The following is a 22,852-nucleotide window of genomic DNA, read 5'->3' as shown; positions in this document are numbered from 1 at the left end:
AGCAGCGTGTCTCGTCCGTGCCTTTAGACTTTTCCGGAGAAGTTTCTAATAATAGCCAACTATTAGCTAGGCCTAATAACTTGCCTATAGAATAGGCCTATTGATTGTTTAGGCTATTTTATTTAGTAGGCTACTATTTTAAAACAAGCAGCGTGTCTCGTCCGCACCTTTAGACTTTCGCGGAGAAGTTTCTAATAACCAACTCAATATTATAGCTTATAGGCCTAGGCTATAGAAACGAACACAGCTCCTTTAAAAAAAAATCTGCAAATATTTAAATCCACGCTGAACGCGTCTGTTCCCAGGACATGACACGAGTCATAATCTAGCCTAAGTGAGAGCTTTTGCTTCGCATTTGGTAGGGCCTAGGTCTGCACGTTTCGGGCTGGTATGCATGCCGCATAAGAGAAGTCTGATGCAACGTCGGGTGTGGGAATTAAATTGTTTGCATTTTCTTAAACAGAGACAGCCTGTCTAATGACACAGGTGTTAGTTAGGAGAAGTGAAACGCAACGAGAGAAAGCCTGGGCCTAGGTCAGATTTCCTTAAATCAGTAGGGTTGATTATTAATACAGTACATGTAGGCCTAAGTTTTATTAGAACAAGTTTAACGCGGGGTAATTTTGCACAAGGAAATGGAGAGGGTGTGCGCTAAAAATGACCCAGTGGGGTTGTGCAATGCATCTCTCTCACCAGCGTATGTGGCACGGATGTTTCCCTGTTCTGCAAACCGTACACCTATTATTTAGCGTTGCGTTGTTGCAGTTGATATTTCACATGTTCAAGATCAGCTGTTCGGTAGCTCAGCTCGATGGGCAATCAGCCGCAGAAGTCGCGGCGTGGAGGTGCGCATGCGTGTGCATGCTCAGTAGCTAAAAGGAGCTCATCTCGACAGGGAGCTCTTCTCGACAGGACACCGGAATTGAACCCGAATCACCAGTGAAGCAGCCCAATGCCCTATAGTAGCCACAGTAGGGCCAGAATGACAGTGTTGTAAAAAAAAAAAAAATCAATTCAGTTGTGTTTCATGGATAGCAGAGTCTGCTGGAATAAATCCATAAAATGAGTCCAAAACACACTCAGCAAGCGAGCCGTCTTGTCTTTTTGCAACACACATGCCTCTTTGTTTTTCTTGAATGCCTCTACCATGAATCACAGTCACTTGGCATGGCTGCGAATGACCAAGACGCGTCGTTCAGAATCGTGACTTTAGTCACTGGTGCTGCTCATCAAGGCTAGGAATGGGAGGAGTGCATGTACGCCAAGGTGGGCAGCCATGACAAGATGCACGACACAGGGAAGGCAAACCCACTTGTCCTCCGCAGGACGCTAAAGCAATGAGGAGGAGGAAGAGAAGAGGCGCAAGAAGGAGAAGGAGAAGAAGAAGGTAAAAAAATAAATACCGGTTGTGTGTTGAGATTAAGCCACAGAGTGGAGATAACACCTGGGGAACAATTAATAGGTCCAGTGGTCCATAAAATATTTCATTTGGATTCATGAGCCCGGCTTCTCTACAGATACACACAGACACACACAGACACAAACACACACCCTCAGTATATATAGTATGATTGTCATTGGAGAAGACTGTGGCAGAGACAAGCAATCTCAACGAGCCAAGAGCTATCAGTGAAATGATTTCAACACACTCAACCTTCTTCTGTTTCTCTTGAGCTATTTGCTGATGTGTGTGTGTGTGTGTGTTAGTATGTACATGGTGTGTAGTAGGTGTGTGTTGTGTGTGGTACGAGTGTGTGTGTGGTGTGGTGTGGTGTGTAGTATGTGTGTGTGTTTGCGTGCGTGTGTTGTATAATCACAGCAGCCATGTTTGCCATACTGATAAGGGGGTGGGAAATTAATGTGTTGATGTGAGCCGCCTGGAATACTAACAAACCCGAACATTCCGCTTGTTTTCACAACAGCGTCGGTGAGCCACGGCGAGCTTGGCAGATGGATCCCTCACCGTGACACGTAACACTAAACTGAAAGTAAGTAAGTCTCTCTCTCTCTCTCTCTCTCTCTCTCTCTCTCTCTCTCTCTCTCTCTCTCTCTCTCTCTCTCTCTCTCTCTCTCTCTCTCTCTCTCTCTCTCTCTCTCTCTCTCTCTCTCTCTCTCTCTCTCCTCTCTCTCTCTCTCTCTCTCTCTCTCTCTCTCTCTCTCTCTCTCTCTCTCTCTCTCTCTCCTCTCTCTCTCTCTCTCTCTCTCTCTCTCTCTCTCTCTCTCTCTCCCTCTCTCTCTCCCTCCCTCTCCCTCCCTCTCCCTCCTGGTGGCGGCGGCAATGGGATGACTCCACAAATCGCCATCAGCATTCAGTAGGGAGGAGGTAAATTAGTGCTTTGTCAACTAAGGCTGCCTGTGCTGTGCACTTGCCCTGCTATATTTATGCAGCGGAACAACGGAAAGCCAACGAATGCATGAAGCAAGGCGAGGCAAGGCCATGGGTGACTATTGGTTATGTGTGATGGAGCAGCTTAAAACAACAAGCCATCTCAATGACAGGCAGCCAGGAGGGGCACAGCACACCCACAGGCATGGCCCAGCCGCACACGCGCACACACACGCGCACACACACGCGCACACACACGCGCACACACACGCGCACACACACGCGCACACACACGCGCACACACACGCGCACACACACAGAGAATGGGAACAGACCAGTGATGCATGCTGGGTGCAACACATCCGAAATGTTGAAATTCAAAACGCTCCTCTTCACCTCACGTCCCACGGCTGTCTGTCTGTCAGTCCACTGAGCAAGGGCCAAAAAGCCCTGACTGCATTTCTGTGTCTGTCTGCCTCTCTCTAAGTTCTTTCTTTTTCTTTTTCCGTCTGTCTGTCTCTCTCAGGCCTGGCCAAAGAGCTGCATCCTGCTGCCTCTACAGCCACTATTATTAAAGCCGCATGGCACGGCAGTGAAGCGGGAGGAGAAAAGAAGAGAAGAGAAGAGGAAAGAAAGAGAGAGAGAGAGAGAGAGAGAGAGAAAGAAAGAGAGAAAGAAAGAGAGAAAGAAAGAAAGAGAGAAAGAAAGAGAAAGAGAGAGAAAGAGAGAGCGAGAGAAAGAGAGAGCGAGAGAAAGAGAAAGAGAAAGAGAGAGCGAGAGCGAGAGAGAGAGAGAAAAAAACAAGTTTCTGGCAATCAATTCATTACAGGTATATTACTGATAGAGTGCTGGGCCCCCTATCACCGCTCTGGCAGGCAGGCAGGCAGCGGCATGGCTCTTCATCCGATCCTATCTGACGGAGAGAAACAGACAGAGAGAGAGAGAAAGAGAGAGAGAGAGAGAGAGAGAGAGAGAGATAGAGAGATAGATAGAGAGAGAGAGAGAGAGAGAGAGAGAGAGAGAGAGAGAGAGAGAGAGAGAGAGAGAGAGAGAGAGAGAGAGAGATAGAGAGATAGAGAGAGAAACAGACTGATAGAAACAGAAAATGAGTGACAGAGAAGGATGGGCATAGAGAGAGAGAGCGAGAGAGAGAGCGAGAGAGAGAGAGAGAGAGAGAGAGAGAGAGAGAGACAGAGAGAGAGAGAGAGAATGAGAGAGAGAGAATGAAAGAGAGCGAATGAATGAAAGAGAGGGGGAGCGTAATTGATTGGGATGACTGAGGAAGGCTGCATTTCTTCTCTGCTGCTGTTGCTGTTGTCTGCAGCACCCGTCCCTACACCTCCACCTTCACCACTGTTGCTGCCGCTTCCTCCAGCTCACCCAGAGAAAGGATGGCAGGGGGGGATTGCTGATGCCTCCGTCATTGAGGCGGGCTGCTGGGCTGAGCACACAGAGCAGAGGGGAGGGTTTTGGAGGGTGGATGGAGGGATGATGGTGGTGAGGTGCTGGTAAAAAAGGGTGGGCTGAGGAGACAGAGAGGAGGGCTGAGCCAGACAAAAGAGAGGGGCTGAGGGACGAGATGAGAGCGGACGGGAGAAGGGGGTCGGCTTGCCACGTCTGCAGCCCTATCCATCTGCCTGCTCCATGGAGGACTCATGGTGCAAATGTGGTGCATAGGTGAAACACACACACACACCAACACTGAAATGCAGCTGGGTGTATGTGTGGATGTGTGTGCATGCACGCCTTATAAACTCTGGATAGGGGTGTAAGAGCCCACCCATACTCTTCCTACTAGGGTGGCGTTCCAACCTACAAACGTTCCATCTCAAGACCCACTCAGATAGCAACGACAGCTACCCAAGGTTAAGGATAGCGTCTCTGTTTGTGTGCATGTGTGCGTGTGTGCGTGTCACACCATCAGCTAAGTGCAACACAAGGCCTGCAGTACTCACACCACGCTCTGGGAGGCGCCGTGCTGCAGGAGTAGCTTGACGATGGCCGTGCGTCCGTTCTTGACTGCGTCGTGAAGCGGAGAGTCGTTCTGGTAGCCCGGGGTGTTGAGCAGTGCCCCTCCCAGGATCAACGCCTCCACTACAGCCAGGTGACCATGGTTACAGGCTTCGTGCTGAGAAGGAGACCAAAGACCATAACATTACTCAAAGTAGCGTCCCTGTGCACAACCACTGTCCAGGTGCTGGTGATGTGCAGTAAGAGTAATCCAAGTAAAGGAAGGATGAATCACCGCACACTGGTATTCTTTGCTGGTAGTTTATTTGGTGAACAAAGCGTTTTGCTGTTACCATAACCATAACATAACCACTCCCATAACATTACCTTCGCTTTTTTTCATCCAAATCCAAAGTTTAAGCGACTCAATTTTATTTTATTTTCAGGACAGGCTATTGGTTACAGTCCCTGGAGCAGTGTGAGGTTAGGTGCCTTGCTCAAGGGCACCTTAGCCATGGAGTGTGGTGGGGAGTGGTAAGGCTGGGATTCGAACTTAACCATTAGGCCACGGCTGCCCCAGGGGCCCTGAGCTAAGAAGCTGGTGCAGGAAGTAAACCAGGTTAAGTTAAGAGGTAAATCATCTAATACTGTAGAAGAGCCTGGAGTCGTCATTTTCTTAAGAAATATAATATAAACAAAATTGACACATTTTAATTGGCGCTTTTGTTAGCGATCCGTCGAGAAAAAGACTACCATGAACACGAACAGTGGCTACAATCCTAGGCTCATGTCATCAAGCTGTAAGTCATCAAGTTGGTATAAATCGTGTCAAGGCTTTCCCAAGGTTTTCCAAACCATACAAAAATGTCACAAAAAATATGAAAGAAGTCCATGAAAGAAGGTCAGACGGTACCATGTATGCGTCACGGCACCTTTAATATGGACAGCTTCCAGCTATACTGTGAACAAAAGTAATTGCAAGCTCGTCTGTATGGATAGAAAGCCATGAAAATGCATGAACTCCATTTTTTTAATCAATGTTTTTGTGTGTGATGGTGGTGGGTGGTAGCCTTTAAAACGTGGATGAATAGAGAGGCCGATTTAATGGGTTTGCACCTTTAGAAGTGTGAAAAGCTGTCTGACTGGGTAGCCAGCAGACCTTGCTAGCTACAGAACTCTGGCGCTACCTCAGTCTTTCAGGCTGCACTGAGAGCCATAAAGCTCATTGACGTGCAATCAAATCAGTCAGGTACTCATATAAGCTCATTAAAATGGCCCTAAAGTCAGTCAACTAAACACATCATTTTAAAGAGTTTTTTTGGGGCTTTTATGCAACATTCAAGTGGTGAGAGAGAGACACAGTGGAGGATCAAAAGGACCTGTGGAATCGAACCTGGGACCCTGGCGCGTAACACTATGGTGCCTTAGCCATTTGGAGCCAGGGCCCAGGCCAACTAAATACTTCATTATTTCTGATAACAATTCTGTTAAAGTAAGGCCCTGCCGTGGCCTTAACGGACGGTCAGGCACTGGGTTACTACGCCAGTAACCTGGGTTTGATTCCGGCGCGGGTCATTTGCCGATCCTTCCCCGTTTCTCTCTCTCTCCCCACTCATTTCCTGTCTCTCTTCCACTGTCCCGAAAATAAAGGCAAAAAAGCCCTACATTTTTTTTCTCTAAAATCTGTGTTAAAGTACACATTTCACCTCAGTGGGCATTACTGCAAAGGGCAGATGTTAAATCTATCTGCAGTCCGGTGCGAGATGCCAAAGGAAGACCAGAGGAAAAAGTGAATGAGTGGTGAAACTGTCTGTCTGTGCTGTGGGGCATTTAATTAAGGATTCTCTTGGACTTGCTTGGTTTGCATATTTTGGAGAAACGGGGGAGGAGGGGGGAGGGTGCGAGCGAGCGAGAGAGAGCGAGCGAGAGCGAGCGAGCGAGGGCGCGCGAGAGAGAGAGAGAGAGAGAGAGAGAGAGTGGCAGAACTGACCAGTGGTGTCCAGCCAGCATTATCCTTCAAGTTGGGATCAGCACCCTGCTCCAACAGCCTCTTCACAGATGCTACCTCCCCCTAGAGAGAGAGAGAGAGAGAGAGAGAGAGAGAGAGAGAGAGAGAGAGAGAGAGAGAGAGAGAGAGAGAGAGAGAGAGAGAGAGAGAGAGAGAGAGAGACAGAGAGAGAGAGATGCAGAGAGAGAAGGAGGGAGGGATAGGCAAAACATGGTTAGAGGGGAAATACAGAAGAGAAAAACACAGATAAAGATGATGACATTCGGGTCAGAATAAAAAAATTAAGCCCCGTCACCACACTTGTAACATGGGGATTCGGGAGCACAGATGAGCACAGCAGCAGAAGAGCACGCCGTGTAGTCGTGGCAGCAGACAGCATGTGTTTGCGTGTCCTGATTGACCGCCAGGCTATCGACCACTCCAGCCCCCAGGACTAAAGGGGCTTTACCGGGATTAGCCGGGAAACACGCTGACAAACACAGACATGGCAATGGCACAAATGCGGAGGCGCACGGGCCCCTTCGACACCAGAGGTCACAGGCTTTTTAAGTGCACACCTACACAAGCATGATGCACACTGACAAGCCGGCCAGAAACGCTCCCCACATCCACGGGGACACAGACAGAGGGCTGAAAGTGTTACATCGATGTCGGTTTGGGCAATTAATTGAGGAAAATAATCAAGTCAAGTGATATTTGTAATCTATCAATCAAGCACCAATTTATTATTATCATTTGGTAATTATAATTACTGCCTTAATATTCGTTTTTGGAAAATAGAAATGTAACTATTGAGCCTTGCTGATTAAAATGATGGAAGGGCTGGGTGAATGTGATCATATTTATTTCATGTGGAAAAATTAAAACAGAATTGGGGGAGGTTAAACTATCCTCTCCAAATTGTGATTGTGTAATGACATCACCCAATACAGAAAATGAATATATTGCGACTGAAATGTTGTTCCTGATCTCCCAGCCTTTACCTTGATCGCCCAGCCTTTTACCTTGATGGCAGCCAAGTGGAGAGGAGTCTCCCCTTTATGGCTCTTCTTTATGAAGGCCGGGCAGACTGGACTCCATTTGTTTTTACCTCCGCCAAGGAGGTAATGTTGGGACTCACTAATTCGACGCCCTTTCGGTACTTAGGTCTTACGTCATACGACCCTAACCCTACTCCTAACCCTAACCTTAACCCTAAACCTAACCCTAACATTAAATCGCTTGTTTGAAATGTTTGATTACCATGCACCACGTAAGTACCGAAAGGGCGTCAAACTAGTGGGTCCTGGTAATGTTTTCGGTCGCGTGCGTCTGTCTGTCTGTCTGTCTGTCTGTCTGTCTGTCTGTCTGTCTGTCTGTCTGTCTGTCTGTCTGTCTGTCTGTCTGTCTGTCTGTCTGTCTGTCTGTCTGTCTGTCTGCCTGTCTGTCTCAGCGGGATAACTCAAAAACGAATCAACGTAATTCGATGAAACTTTGTGGGTTTGTTGATAATGACCCAAGGAACAAGTGATTAAATTCTGGTGGTGTCCGGATCACGAAACGGAACCAGGACTTTTTTAAAGATTCTTCCCCATCTAGACGCCTCCTAGTGACCAGAAATTGAATTGCAGGAACACCACAAAAACAAGACAGAAAGACTTGGGGTGTAACATAGTCAAAAGTATCAAGCAGCTTCCTTGGCGGAGGTCTGCGCTCTCTGAGTGCTTCTAGTTTGCAAATGTATTCTTCATATTCTGTGCTTCCACTCTGTGTTCACCAACTATTCCTTAAAAGAACACTGCAGCATCTTATGAACTCATTCTGCCCAGTCCAGTAAACAAAAGACAATTTGGAGTAGAAATTCAACTATCCATCATTTCATGTTGAAAATAAAAACAGAAGGGGGGGTTGAGCTTCCCACTCTAATTTTGAATTGACTTCACCCACCCTATCCACTCTGAATTGTGTATTGACATCACCCAATATAGAATCGAAATGTTGTTCGCGATCGCCCAGCCTTTACCTTAATGGAGGCCAGGTGGAGAGGAGTCTCCCCTTTCTTGTTCTTCTTCATGAAGGCCGGGCTGACTGGACTCTGTCTCCGCTGGGAGCAGCTGCGCTGGGAGCTGCTGTTGGTTGAGGCCAGGGGGCTGGCGTCCAGCTCTCCCCCAGTGGCGGCGCCAGCTCTTTGGCTGCTACTGGAGCTAGCAATAGAGGAGCTGGTGAAGGGGGAGGGAGGAGGGGTGGACAGCGTAATGATATCCTCCTTCTGCACTGCCGACAGGCGCCGCGCTCCACTGGCAGACTCGCGACGAGGCCTCTTCGGAGTGCTTTGGTGGTGATCTGCTCTGTCTGGTGCACGGCCACGTTTGGGCGTCCTTGGTCGGTGAGGAGGAGGAGGAGGAGGAGGAGGGCTGGGTGAATTTGGCACAGGTGCTAGAGTCTTGGTGGTGGTGGTGGTGGTGATGATAAGCCCAGCGGGTGGAGCCATGTTGGAGATGGCAGGCTCGGAGACGGTGGCTCCATTCTCTGTGGGGGGAGCGTTTTCATTTGGAGAGCCCTCAGATGAGGGTGGTCCACCACATGGGCTCTGGAAGGACACTCTTTTCCTCTTGCCCTGTTTATCAATACCGTCCCCACGACCCTCCGTGTCCTCCTGCTGCTCCTCTGCTCTTGCATCCACATCTGTGTCTACATCCGCTCCGACTCCCCACTGCTGGTTCAGCACCTACATTACAATAACACAACAGTACACAACATCACACTTATAAGATTTTTTGTTTGGTCTTTTACGACGTAATTGACGATAGGACAGTTTAAGGGGAGGACAGGAAGCGAATGGGGAGAGAGATGGGGAGGGGTCGGCAAAGGACCCGGGCAGGGAATCGAACCCGAGTCGGCCGCATGGCAGACGAGTACCCTACCGGTTGGCCACGGCAGGGCCTTATGTGACACTCTTATCGAGCAAAGGTGAACACAGGGCACACCTACCACCTATGGGTGCAATTGCCATTACACGCTGAAGAAGGGCTTTGGCCAAAGCGTTCGTAGGCGGATAAACAGAGAAAAATCTGAAGAGTGCCGTACTTCACTTCCTTCCTACACTCTTATCAAAAGCAACTTGGTTGTATGAAAGGGTATTGGTTACAGCCCCTGGATCAAATACAGAGTTGGATGCTTTGCGCATGGACACTTCAGCCATGGAAAATACGGGATTCGAACCTGCAACCGTTCGACCCCAAGACTGTTCGACTCCCTACCTGCAGCTGCAGCAGCCTCTTCTGCTTCTCGCGGAGCTGCGCGGCGGCGGCCTCGGTGGCTCTCCGCACCCGGTAATTGTCCGTCTGCCTCTTCTTCCTCTGCTGCGCCGACTTCTTCTTCCTCCTGGAGGCGCTGGCCTTCGTCCTGGAGGGGGAGGAGGAGCCCGAGTCCTGGGAAGAGGCTGGGAAGTTGTACACAGAGTGGTCTGGTGGGTCGGGGGAGGCCTTTGGACGACTGGACACGTCTGGAAGATCAGGGGAGGTATTGGGACGATCGGGCCGGGTATGGAATGCCTCTGTTGGGATGAGTGGGCCGGCCTGCGCGGGTCTGTCCACCCGGCAGCGTATGCGGTGGCTCTTGGGGCTGGTCCAGATGCGGTACTTCTTCTGCTTCTGGACGACAGGGCTTGTCTTTATCTTTAGTGATAGCTTGCAGGGGTCATTTGGAGGTGTAGCTGGAGAGAGAGAGAGAGAGAGAGAGAGAGAGAGAGAGAGAGAGAGAATCAGATCACTTGAGGGCGAAGGGCCTTAAACACGCTAAGAGAACATGATGTTGAAGGGCCTAAAACAAAACATTCAGGTAACATAGAGGGATTGTTAGCACTGACATTTCAGGGTTCCTTCGCTTTGTCAGGCACAGGCATTAAGACATTAGCTCACTTCGCATGGGTGCATTCCACTTTGCGCTGTCTATGATAATGCACTATTCAGTTCACAAGACACCAGGGGAAATGTTTGCCTAGTTACACTTATCAAAGGAGTGCAATGCATTATGTCTGGCTGGATTTCTCTAGAATGCCACATTTTACTACTGTAGGAGCTGTAAACACACACTGATGTGCACACATGCACTTCAACCTGTTATTTTATCCTTGTTAAACTTTATTTAAGTGACCAAAAAAGGACAGATAGGTGAGGCAAAGACATCTACCAAGTTGTGCGGAGCCCTAAAAAAATGACACGAGAGTTACTTCAGTGGACACAGACAGAACACTTCAAAGCCCACTTCTTCACAGGGCCTTGTAATTTGATGGTTTCATAAGCACCGTCCTCACCGGGGGGTGAGGACTGCTGCTGCCGAGAACAGTGCCCCGATACTATTTTTCCAAAGACTAGTGCTGCCAGACTCTGTGCCACCATGGTTAATTGCTTCCTATAATTACTGTAATTACCTGCCCCGCACATCAATTATAGATTTCAGTTTTTATCCCCCCAGCAGGAGCACTCGTTTAACAGGTTAACATTAGTGAGTGCACAATTGCGACCTGGGTGCTATGGCTGATGGAAGAGGTCAGGGAAAAGCGGAATGAGAAGCTGGGATCATGTTGAGATGTGAAGTTACCTGACATTTCGGGTGGATTGAGGAGTTCGTCCAAATTCCGAAAGAGAGTCGTGATATTGCAGAGCTGCCTGTTGATCTGAATGTCTTTTACCCACGCTGGAGCCGAACACACGCTGCACTCGCCACCCGCGCATGGACCAGCACAAGACCTACATTGAATCATTCAGGTTTGTTGCGTAAGATAAGAGTATGGTTTGATTATATTTGAATCGCGGCGTTCGTCTGAAACGGTGCCCAGCACCAGATAATGTTAACCACAAGTTAGCCATCAAACAGCACAGTATCAAATGTATTCGTAAAATGTTACAAGTAAGTAACTATAAGGGCTGTGGTAATACCTGCAGAAGATGTGTTCACAGCTTCCAAGGCACAACGGGTCGTGCACAATATTTGCGCTAGAAGAAAAAAGTTAACACGTGCCATTTCAAAGTCGAGATCAGGGCACTGCAGTACATGCTTGTAACTTAAGAGATACAGGGATAATTAAATACATATTGTAAGCAAAGACACGATGGAAGGGGCAGTGTTTAATCAACAGGGCTAATTAAAAACAGCTAAAAGGAAGCTAACCAAAGTTTTGCAATAGTCATACGTGAGAACAAGTGACACATTACCATTTGGAGCACAGCAGAAGTTTTCGGAAATGTGCGAGCGCTTCCTTCGTTTTCTTCCAAGCATTTTGCGACATCTATGTACTACTGTATTATCTTCAGTAACTAGTATGTAATAGTTTCTGTAATAGCTCCTGCCTGTCTCTTCCGTCCTGTTGTTTTGATTTCAGTTACCGCCAAGCAGATGAACAGTGACGTCGTTCCACCCATCGTCCAATCATTTCTTCCATTCCTCTTAAAGACGTAGGGAAACGACCGTTCCAACTGTTGTCGTTCAGATTTTTCCCGAGTGGAGCACGACTTTACACGAGTTTACACGAGTGAATAAAGTTAATCTGATTGGTCGTTTATCAAGAGGGCGGGATTGTTGAGACGGAGAAGGTGTGCAAGCATGTTTGACTGTGGCCGGTTTCTCTTAGCAACGGGCCAACGCCAACGACGCTATCAAGAAGGAACGCGACATAGAGGTAGAAAAATAACACTAGAGAGGACACACCAATTTGCGACAGCACTGGGAAATGGCAGCTGGAGCTTCCCAACTTCCGTAGGTAGTGTAGGTACTTTCAGGCAATGCAAGTCAATGGAGAACAAGCCCACCCCTGTCAAGAAATTAACTAAAACTGTGTAAATATGAAGTAACACTTTAATCAAAGACCAGATTTGAAATGTCAGCCTAAATATCTACTTATCATATGAGTCGATAAAATACATTTAAAAATCAAATAATATTTTTTATGAACATAGTTAGCAACACACTTCAACTCTTGTCCTTGTATAGTGTGTTGATGGACATTTTCACATGATTAAGCAATTTTTGACAGAGGTGAGCCTCGTTCTCCGTTAATTTCCATTTCTCTGATCTACCTACAGATAATGGCCGCTACAGATTGCCGTAAAAAGGGGGGCGGGGTCCTCTCTAGTGTTATTTTCTACCTCTATGGAACGCGTCATGGAAGAGGACGCCAGGGTGGAAGAAACTTTCTCTGTAGAAGGCATACGACCATAATGTTTGAGCCCTTGCCTCGTCGCAACGCTAGTACGCCAGCCGAAGACACAGACGTCCAACCCCGTGAACACTGGAACGTAACTCAATGGTAAAGTAATAAAGAATGAGATTTCTATTAGACTTTAGCCATGTTAGCTACACTGCTCAGTTCGTGCTGCAGTCAACTGCTTTCTACATGTTTCGATCTGATAACCTACACTTCCCCTGTCTAAAATGTCAGCACCAAGCGTTTAACATGCCGTTGTTAATATGGTGAAGCATGTTGCATGTCAAATAGTATAACCAGACAGGGCAAAGTGTTGATGGTCCTATCCCAGATACTCAGATCAAAGAGCATCGACAGAGGTTGTCGATGAAAACCTACACGCATAACATGGGCTACATACGGTAAACCTCGAGGGGAGGGGAGGGGGGATCATAGATGGCCATACATGGTGAGGTGATAAGAAAGTAAGCATAGCAGACAAACAAAGGCTTCCAAAATGACAAAATACACTATTGTTTGGTAAGTTACCTTGTGACATGTTGCTGTATTGGAAACAGTTTTTCAAGCGGTATTACAAAGTGTTCCTCTGCCCTCTGTCAGTTTCGGTAGGCCTACACTGAGAGTCCATGATTGTACTGTACTGTACTGTACTGGTGCCATGGTGCCTTTGGTGTTAGTTACTCAAAGACTTAGTTATTACACACTGTTGCAAATTGGTCATTGATGTTTTTAGTGGCAAACATATCAGGGTGGTGTACGTTAATGTCACAACATGATTCAATCATCTACTGGATTGTTTAAAATATTATTTTGTACATCTCAAAGTAAGTAATTTACATAATTAATATAATATGGTACAAGCTGTGATTACATCACCTGACCTCTGCCACAAAAAATGTCATTGACCCATATGCTGTAAACAACATTTTTCTAATGTTTTGTTTTCTGATCTATTACAGGTGGAGCTTTCCCATGACCAAGAGATGAACGCTAAACTTGATAGTTTTTTTTCCTCCTCCTTCCTGCCTGCACTGTGCTAAGAAAGTCAGTATACAACAAAACAAAGGATCGCATTTCACAGATTTCTTTATTACAATTACTGGGAGAAATGATGTATGAATTGTACAATACAATATATAATAAATAATATCATTTAGTACAATAAGATGATATCATGAATATGATGTACATTTCAAACATGACAGATTTGTACAAATAAACATCAATTCAATCTATGTTTCCTATTTCACTTGTGACTGATAATTTTTCAGAAAATCAGAATAATGGGCCTTGGAAGTTTGTTAACATTGCACTCACAGCCCACATCTGGTTAACAGAGCCTACTAGTGTCATGGGTATGACGCCATCAAATATGTGTAACCCTTTTATTCTCCTTATCTTGCAATTGCGATTGAGTCTTGCGATTGTTTGTGTTTCTGTGACTTCATTTGCACTGAAAGTGCCACTTGGGCCTAAAAAGGGTGGAGTCACAAGGGAGACATTTAATTTTGATAGCATTTCCTTAATTAGAAACCCTTTGTCTGCCATGACTTAAATCGCCTTCTTCAAGCATTGCTAGGATGCCGGACAATTCTGTAATCTCCTTCTCGGATATGGAGCCTGTGTACAGGTCACTAACGAATGACACCTCACCAGACGGGGCAATTCCAATCAGGCCTTTGAAAGTTGGGTTGTCCTTGTAATGGGAATAGATTTCGGAGTCAAGTACCTTCAAACTAGGCGTTTGCACATATATTTCTGTACAGTCTAGAATGACTCTGGTGTCTGGGTAAGTGTTTTGAAAACAAGTAGGCATACATTCATCTACTCCTAACATGAAGTATAGATAGTTAGCCCAGGTGACACAGATTCTGCTCACAGTTGACTGTGACACACCAAAGTGCACTGCTCAGCAAAACCCTGTCTGAGACGACAGAGGAAGAGAAAGAACTGGTCCATAATTGCTAGTTTAGGGATATTAAATGCCTTTCTGATGACCTGTACCTCTGTTTGTGTAAGCCTTTGAGCCTGACTCCATCCAACCGTGGCTGTGGGCTGTAGAGCCATATACAGTTGAGGACGATATTATTAGCCCCCCTCCTGAAATTAGACATATCTCTTCATTGATAATTGAGAATGATCATTATTAATAAATGTATGTTATTCTGGAAACGAATACACCATGGAGATAGTATCCAATAAGTTAAATTTGGACTTTTCCATTTTCACAATGAGTTTAAACAAAAAAGTGTAAAAATGGCAAGGACAAAATGATTAGCCCCCTTATCATTAATAGTCAATACAGTGCCATTTATGAACAAAAATTGACACCAGGCACTTTGATTAGTTGTTAACTATGTTGGCACATGTCCTACCAGGGATTTTGGCCCATTCTTTTTCATTGCAAATAGTTAAGCTGGTCCAAATTGCATGGATGTTGAGGATGGACATTCATTTTCAGCACTCTTCAAATACTATCTAAAGGATTGAGGTCGGAACCACTCCATGGCCATGGTTTTAGTATCCTTGAAGAACATTTGAACTATTTTGGATGCAAGTTTTGGGTTATTATCTTATTGAAAGGTCCAGTGAAGATCTTAGCTCCCTCTATGAGCATATTTTTGCAAGATCACTTTCCACATTCTATCAGAATTTTCAGTTTTTATGGTGCCATACACCCAAACAAAGTTTCCTGTGGCTGAGGCTGCCACAGAATGATGCATCCATCACCATATTTAATTGTGGAAACCATCTTATAACGATTCAAGGCCTATCCCTTTCTTCACCTGACAGAAGCAGAATTCATGCATCAAAGCAGGTGCAATTGAATATCATCAGATGAAAGCAGAGATGTTCAAAACTCATGTTTGACTTTCAGATGTTCATAGGCAAAGCTCAACAACACTCTGATATGCACTGCCTTTAGTAAAGGGGTTATTCTGTGATGATGGCCCCAAAGCCCAATATGATGACAAGCCCTAACAACTGTCTTTCTTGGGGGGGAAAAACCTCCAGGTGAGGCCAGGTCAATAACAATCATCTAGGCAGGTGTCCAGTGCTTCTTTGGTCTAATGAGGCTAAGCAGTTTCCACAGTTACACATAGTGGAAGGGCATCAAGTTTAGTCTGTTATTCAGCCTCAGACACAGGGAGTCTGTGTCTGAATCTGGATTGTTGGGTCTTCCAACAACATTGTAACCCAAAGCATACATTTAGATTAGTTCAGAGGTTCTTCAAGGACACTAAAACCACGATATTGGAATCACCCACTCATAGTCCAGTCCTCAATCCCACTGAGAGTCTGTGGTTAATGTCTATGCTCAGCATACATCTGTACTCCTTTCACAACAGGAGATATGACGTATTGTAGTGTATGGGACTGTCCGGCGGCCATATTGGATTTGGAATATGAAAAAGCCGGCAAAAAAAATTTCAGGCAAGAAATATATTTTCCTCACCATAAATCACCAAACTAAACACAAGGGGCAACCAACAGCTTTTCAGAGATGCATACAACAGCCAAAAATCTATGCCGGGTCAATTTTGACCCTGAACACCACAGATGTAACTTTTTTTTTTTTTGGACCTTTAAAATTTACTAAAATGATAAAACATATTTTTTGTGTGTTGCAATGATTGTGACTGAGGATTAGATGAAGCCTTATTCCAAGAAAATAAAGGAAAGTGTGTTTTTTTCACACTAAAACTTGAAAACGGGTCAAAAATGACCCGAACACAACATAAGGGTTAATAATGGTCATTCTTACTGAGAAATCAAGAGAAATGTCTAATTTCAGGAGGGGGGCTAATAATATCGTCCTCAACTGTATACAGCTTTAAAGGTGGCATAGTCTGGGAATCCTGTGTAAAATAACATTCTGACCATCATCACACTGGAATCCCGACACACTGAACACTTTATCTTTAAGTTGTGCTATTAACTTGTCTTGCTCAATGATGTGTTTGCGAGCCGCCTCAAGTTGTTCCTCTGGTGTCTCTGGCCTCTGGTGGTGGAACAGCATAATCATGGTACGGGTGTAGAGGAGGTACCTCTGCTGGAAGGGCAAAAAGACAACACCACTAGTTGTGATCAAACTGCCAATTCCTAACTGATATAAAACGGGATGCAGTAATGAATTACAAACTATGGTGCAATTCATTAACATACCTCAAGGCATCCCTTCTCTCATCAGGCTGGTTTTCATCCATGGAATCCATACTGAAAAAGAAACAGGAGAGGAGGACAGGAGAGTCATAATATATACAGGGCAGCCGTGGCCTAGTGGTGGGGTAGCCGTGGCCTAGAGAGTTGGTCTTTCAATCTGGGGGTTGCAGGTTTGAATCCCCCTGTCCTCTCCCTACATCTCCATGGCTGAAGTGCCCTTGAGAAAGGCACCTGACCCCACATTGCTCCAGGGACTGTAACCAATACCCTGACAAATAACAACTGTAAGTCTCTTGGAATAAAATGAAAGTGTCAGCTAAGTTACATGTAATGCAATGTAATAGCATCACAGTTTGAAATCTTTGGCTCATGACTCAGGAGGACATGATCAATGCAAACAAATATATATCCAGCATGCATTAATTCTCTAAGTCTTTTGTCTAAAATGTATTCCTATGGCAAACTATTCTCTTTTTTAAAACATGTACATTTTGAATATTGACTGAACAAACTAACCTCGGTCTACGAATGATGATTCTCATCTTTGGCCTCTCTGAAGTCCAGACGAACAAGGTTGGCACAGCATGCTTTATAAGCTTTGTGATTCCACAGCCGGTTTTCACAAAGCACTGCTTCTCAAAGTGTTCAGAGCAAACCTTGGTCTCAGCGTTGATCTGTAACCATAAATACCGGGATGTACGTATTTTAGTTGGTTAGCAAAACAACTTGATTTAGGCATTAGTATGCTATAAATACTGGTTCTGGTAGCACACCATTAGTGGCCATCGGATCGCTTACCACAACAATTGAAAGCATAATCTTGAAATAGTGATCTGGAAATATCATATAAATGTAGCGTTGTGTAATTACGCATTCATATTTTCATTTATTTCATCGAGGCATTCGCTTCATTAGGCGAGTCATGACAAGTTTGCCGAGCTATCTTATTTGTGCTAGCTAATGCGTGACAGTCAATGGTGTGACTGGACATAATTACGCATCTTACCTTGAAATATGGACCAGATTCCCTCTGGATGTGATTTATCCATTCACGCCGAAGTGCCTGCCCTTTGAGGAAACGGTGGAAAGTCTGTCCAGTGTCCACAGTAGGATTTTTTTTTCTCTTTGAGATTTGGGCACACAACAGAGAGGCTCCATTACAGCTGGGTGTGTAGCCGAGTGTACGGCTGGTCCTGAAGTGTACCCCTCGACGTCTTTAGAAGGTTCCGGGTGAATTATTAACCGTTGCGTATATAAGCTGCGACATATGAATCAAGATGCTATGACCCAAAAAAATGATTGACGTTATATGATTGGCCGAATTTAGGTGTACAAGCTGACGTATAATTAACTGGCCGGCATTAGATAACGAAAATAGAAACACAGATTTGAACACGGGATTTAGTTTAAAAAATAAAAAAAATCGAAATTTTGGACAATATCGTCTGATAAAGAGTACTTTTATGTACATATTTAAGCCGGAATGATTTGACATTTAAATTTGATTTCCCTACGTCTTTAACCCCGCCCAAGAAGGAAGTATGGAGAATTTTGCCCATAGAGGTAGAACATTTTCTACCTCTATGATTTTGCCTTATCCAACCCAAGGGTTGCGTCCCAATATGTGACCTTGCGTCCTCCACTTGTGCTTGTGACCTCGTACCAGGAAATAATGTGTCTAGATGACATCACTGACAACAGCATTATATTTCAATATCTTGCAAAAGCTGAATTGTAAAGTCATTTTCTCATTTGTGAACTAAATGATGAATGAAGAATAGTCACCCAAAATTTGTTGTGGCTGTAGGCTGGCCAACAGTGGGGATACTTGATTTCTGAGCTTTTCTCCATGGAGGCGGGGCATCAGCAAAACGTGAGGCCACAAGCACAAGTGGAGGACACAAGGTCGCATATTGGAATTCCTGCAAGAATAGCTGGCCTATAATGAAGGCAAAGGGCATTGCAAATCTATTCAATAAAACTGATGGGAAAATAATACAAAAGAACGAAACACTCAGAAACTGCAGTTCAAAAAAGTTTAATATAGAAAAAAAATGAAAAAGACAGCTTTTTTTTGTTCTGCCTCAACCAATGGAATAGAAAGCCAATGAAATATTCAACACATTCTTATTGCTGTGTGCTATGGGAAATATTAATGGCAGTGAGAGCAAAAATACACGGATATGGGGGAGAATCATTTGTATCTGTGAGCCCAAAAGGTTTTTTTCCAATTTATGTGTTGTAGGTCTCGCTTGCACCGAGCAGCCTGGGCACACAATCTCAACTGTAATGCCCCATTACATCAACTGTGCATTTACATTAACATTTAATAGTTTAGTTTGATGGGGGGGGGGCATCTTAAGTAAATAAAAAAAATACTTGTGATGTATGATGATAATAAAGAAAAGAACACAGAGTCTTCACTAATATACAGTTAAACAGTGCATATTGGTCAATATAATAAATATAGAGAAAAAGCCAGACAATTAAATCTCATACCTTTAGAAAATACAGATTTTATGATTAAAATTCAACAAGCGCCTGTGCAATGTAGGCTATTTGTGTTCCATTATAGAGAGAGCCTACCCTGAGTAATGTGTACTTCATAACCAGTAAAGTGTACTTCATAACCAGTCCTTCATGAGTAGAATAAATGACAAGCATACCATCACGACAACAATTTACAATTTAAAAAAAAAGAATGATTAAAATAATCTCCTCCCCCACGTTTAACAAAATTTGCATTAAAGCATATGTACGGTATATATTAATGCTATTCCAGAGAATTTGTCAGGGTCAGCTCAGTCGTGCCGGTGGTGTTTTGCAAAAGAGTGGTTCTCCTTCATGTGTCGACGGAGTCAAAGGAGTTGAGGCTGTCTGCGTCAGAGCCCTCAGTCAGCAGCACCGCGTCTGTCTTCTCCATGCCGTCTTTCCCCATGGCAAAGTTGATGAAGACCTGCAGGGGGAGATTCACGCTGGTCAAAAAATTGTCCTAGACCACATTTCTCTCCTTCTATTTCTATCCATCAACCCCCCCACCACCACCACCACCTCACTCTCTCTCTCACTCACTCACTCACTCACTCACTCACTCACACACACACACACACACACACACACACACACTCACACACACACACACACACACACACACACACACACACACACACACACACACACACACACACACTTCAACCCAACCAACACACACTGTATACACACACTGTATAGATAGACAAATTATACTTGTTCAATTTCACCAAATAGACAGTCCTCTCCGGATCTCTCTCTTTCTCTCTCTCTCTCTCTCTCTCTCTCTCTCTCTCTCTCTCTCTCTCTCTCTCTCTCTCTCTCTCTCTCTCTCTCTCTCTCTCTCTCTCTCTCTCTCTCTCTCTCTCTCTCTCACACACACACACACACACTCCCAACTCACCTCATCCAGAGTGGTCTGGCTGACTGAAAAGTGCTTGATCTGCAGTGCAGTCTTATTGGACTCCAGCTGGTCAAAGATGTCTGCCACTCCACCGGGGGCGATGGGAACGTGGTACTCCACCATGGTAGAGTGGTGGTCCTACAGGAACAGGAAATAGAACCACACTCAATAAGCCATGTCCTCCTGACTTCCCTCACATGCATGTACTGTACAATAGATCATGCTACACACCATTGCAAAGCACCATGACAAACTAACATGTATCTTTTATTTTCTGTTTTCTTTTGTTTGTTTCATCTGTCATTTCATAGGACCCCTGAAACAAGATGTTTCATCAAGAGGCTATTCTTGAAAATGAAATGAAATAAAATAAAATAATACAGACTACTAAAATATGCGGTGATCACACTACATCGTATTAATATTTCAGCCCTTTCAGTGAGGGAAAGGGTGTCGGTTTGGCTTGGAAAGTGGTGGGGACATCAATATGGCAAATTGTCCAGGTAAGCTATTTTTGCATTAACCAGATTTTTCAAACCACAATGCATCAAACTGGCAAAGTGCGCATCCCGCTGCCTGGCAAAAGCAGCACTGCTTCATCATGAACATGCCCATTATAATTGTGAAAAAGGGGTGGGGACAAGGTAGGTTTACCTCAAAAGTGGTACGGACATGTTACCACCATCCACACTTAAAATAACACCCATGTGTGAGGGTGTGTTTCATGTGGTTTCCTCACCTTCAGATATGTGCTGGGGAAATGCTGCTGCATGAACCTGGTGATGACGTCTACGTCGCAGGAGGCCACAGCAAGATACATTTTTACTGTGAATCCACTGCCAAATCTGTCAAATCAAAATACACAGATTTTAATACATGATGTGACGCATGATTTGGTTGATCATTCCATCTAAGAAAAAAAAAGTCAGAGCCATTATGAAATCTTAGAAAATATCTTTAGTGGTTAAGATTTTTGTGATTTTCTAGATGAAAAGACAGTGATTTTAAAATATGGTTTGGTTAAATGTTGGTCAAAATACGTGCAGATTTAAAAAAGTAATGGTCATTTAAAAATATTAGAAAATAAGTATGGAAAAAATGTCTTCCTCTTCGAGAGGAAAAGAAATAGATCTTACAATACGATTTGGTTGTCTATTGGTCAACATGTGAAAAAGTAAGACTGCTTGTGGAGAGAGAGAGAGAGAGAGAGAGAGAGAGAGATCCGGAGAGACTGACCTGTTCTTGATGTGCTGAAGGGAGCCCAGGCACCTGAACTGGCCCTGTACCATAATGGCAAGACGTGTGCACAGGGCTTCGCACTCCTCCATGCTGAGAGACAAAAAAGATTCTATTAGCCGAGGGCAAGTCTAAGCTGATGCATTATGTATCTGGTATAATGTCAGTGTGGAGCCGCATGATAGGGATGGGGGTTAGATGGTCACACCTGTGTGAGGTCAGGACTACGGCACATTTTCCCATTACTTCTTCTGAGATAATCTTCCAGAGGTGCCGCTTGGAGCGAGGATCCATGCCGGAGCTGGGCTCATCCTATGTATTATGACGAGACGGGACAGATAGAGAATATACATTTACAGTGATGGTGATATTGTTTGTCTCTCTCTCTCTTTTTTTTTTTTTTTACAAATGGATGAGGAAGGCTGAAACACACCAGTTTGTTTCGAAGAAAGATAGAGTACATGGTCAACAAAACAAACAAATTATCAACAAATACAGTAGACATTAATTATTTCTTTACATTTTGAGACCAGTAAAATGTTCCAATTTCCTTATAAAACCAGATTAACGTACATGTATTCATTCCGAAAATAGTCTGCATATTTTATTTTACTGGTTTTTCTGGGAGGGTCTGTTTTGTCTGCACAACCGGTCTCTCACGTCTTAGCAGTATGTGGCTTGAAGTACAGGACTTTTGAGTAAAACCGGTACAAATGTGTCACTTGTTCTCCGGTATGCACTTAATGAAGTGTTGTCATGACCTCCTTCCAAAAATGTTCTTACTTTTACCATCAATGTAATTTACATTTAGTAGTTTGACGGTTGATCTTTGGAAGGTGCTCATTAGGCACCCAGCCCTATGCATATCTCGCACGTCACAGTATGTGTAATATGTGCATTATGTATTTTTATCCTCTTAGGTTGTGGTTGTGCTCTGACCGTCACACCCGTTAGGAGGTGCATTTAGGTTAGACAGCACACTAACACATTCCCACCACATGAGGGCGCCGCTTAACCAGCCCAATGCACTTATCGCGCGTAATGTGTTCTTTACACGTGCATGAGCTTTCCTAGATATCACCGTGCCCTGTGGGGACTGTTATATATGTCATGAGAAACAATAGATGCCTCAGGACGCGCACTTGAGGCACTCCTGTGACGTTTGATGTCCATAATGCCCATGTTTGAGAGTATAGCAGTATGCTGTTAGTTGACCACACTTAAGTCAAATTATACAGGTACATGAACACAACAGTCAGATAGTGTGTAGAGAGATTTCAATATGGCTGTAAACCTGAGCGTCTTTATTTTCAAAAATACAAATGTTTGCATGCAGAGCACTATGCCAATGCGTTGGAGAAAGTGGAAATAAATCAATCGTTCAGTTTGATGAAGCCGTTATGATGGGCTGCAATAGTCATCGTTGAGATAGATGGCACGCACATACAGCAGAGGACATATTACAATATATCTCCTTTGCTTTAGTGTTTTGGTGGGCCCTCAGTCCCCGGTCATTTGTTGGGCTATGCGTAGCTGGGGCTGTGGATATGC

At 44.6% G+C, this 22,852-nt stretch overlaps 2 protein-coding genes and 1 long non-coding RNA gene across 3 annotated transcripts in view; 1 reads left to right on the top strand and 2 right to left on the bottom strand.

Moving 5' to 3' along the window:
• Positions 1–11,647, bottom strand: part of bard1 (BRCA1 associated RING domain 1) — a 40,054-nt gene extending 28,407 nt beyond the window's left edge. The window contains exons 1-7 of the mRNA XM_063213427.1: positions 11,480–11,647; positions 11,204–11,260; positions 10,866–11,014; positions 9,524–9,978; positions 8,287–8,991; positions 6,267–6,347; positions 4,282–4,454 (exon numbers count right to left, since the gene is read on the bottom strand). Of these exons, the coding sequence (XP_063069497.1) occupies positions 4,282–4,454; positions 6,267–6,347; positions 8,287–8,991; positions 9,524–9,978; positions 10,866–11,014; positions 11,204–11,260; positions 11,480–11,553 (1,694 nt within the window). The 5' untranslated portion in view covers positions 11,554–11,647. The remainder of the gene's footprint in view (positions 1–4,281; positions 4,455–6,266; positions 6,348–8,286; positions 8,992–9,523; positions 9,979–10,865; positions 11,015–11,203; positions 11,261–11,479) is intronic.
• Positions 11,648–12,432: 785 nt separating this feature from the next.
• Positions 12,433–13,550, top strand: LOC134461611 (uncharacterized). Its single transcript, XR_010037339.1, has 2 exons — positions 12,433–12,570; positions 13,428–13,550. It is a non-coding gene; the product is annotated as an uncharacterized LOC134461611 (long non-coding RNA).
• Positions 13,551–18,654: 5,104 nt separating this feature from the next.
• Positions 18,655–22,852, bottom strand: part of abca12 (ATP-binding cassette, sub-family A (ABC1), member 12) — an 80,933-nt gene continuing 76,735 nt past the window's right edge. Inside the window, exons 71-75 of the mRNA XM_063213426.1 lie at positions 21,510–21,613; positions 21,302–21,394; positions 20,805–20,910; positions 20,066–20,203; positions 18,655–19,588 (exon numbers count right to left, since the gene is read on the bottom strand). Coding sequence (XP_063069496.1) covers positions 19,475–19,588; positions 20,066–20,203; positions 20,805–20,910; positions 21,302–21,394; positions 21,510–21,613 — 555 coding nt within the window. The 3' untranslated portion in view covers positions 18,655–19,474. The remainder of the gene's footprint in view (positions 19,589–20,065; positions 20,204–20,804; positions 20,911–21,301; positions 21,395–21,509; positions 21,614–22,852) is intronic.

This window comes from Engraulis encrasicolus, chromosome 13 (assembly GCF_034702125.1).
Source record: "Engraulis encrasicolus isolate BLACKSEA-1 chromosome 13, IST_EnEncr_1.0, whole genome shotgun sequence".
NCBI classification, from domain to species: domain Eukaryota; kingdom Metazoa; phylum Chordata; class Actinopteri; order Clupeiformes; family Engraulidae; genus Engraulis; species Engraulis encrasicolus.
Note: the sequence above shows the minus strand (reverse complement) of the source record. Positions and strands in the feature narration are given on the sequence as shown.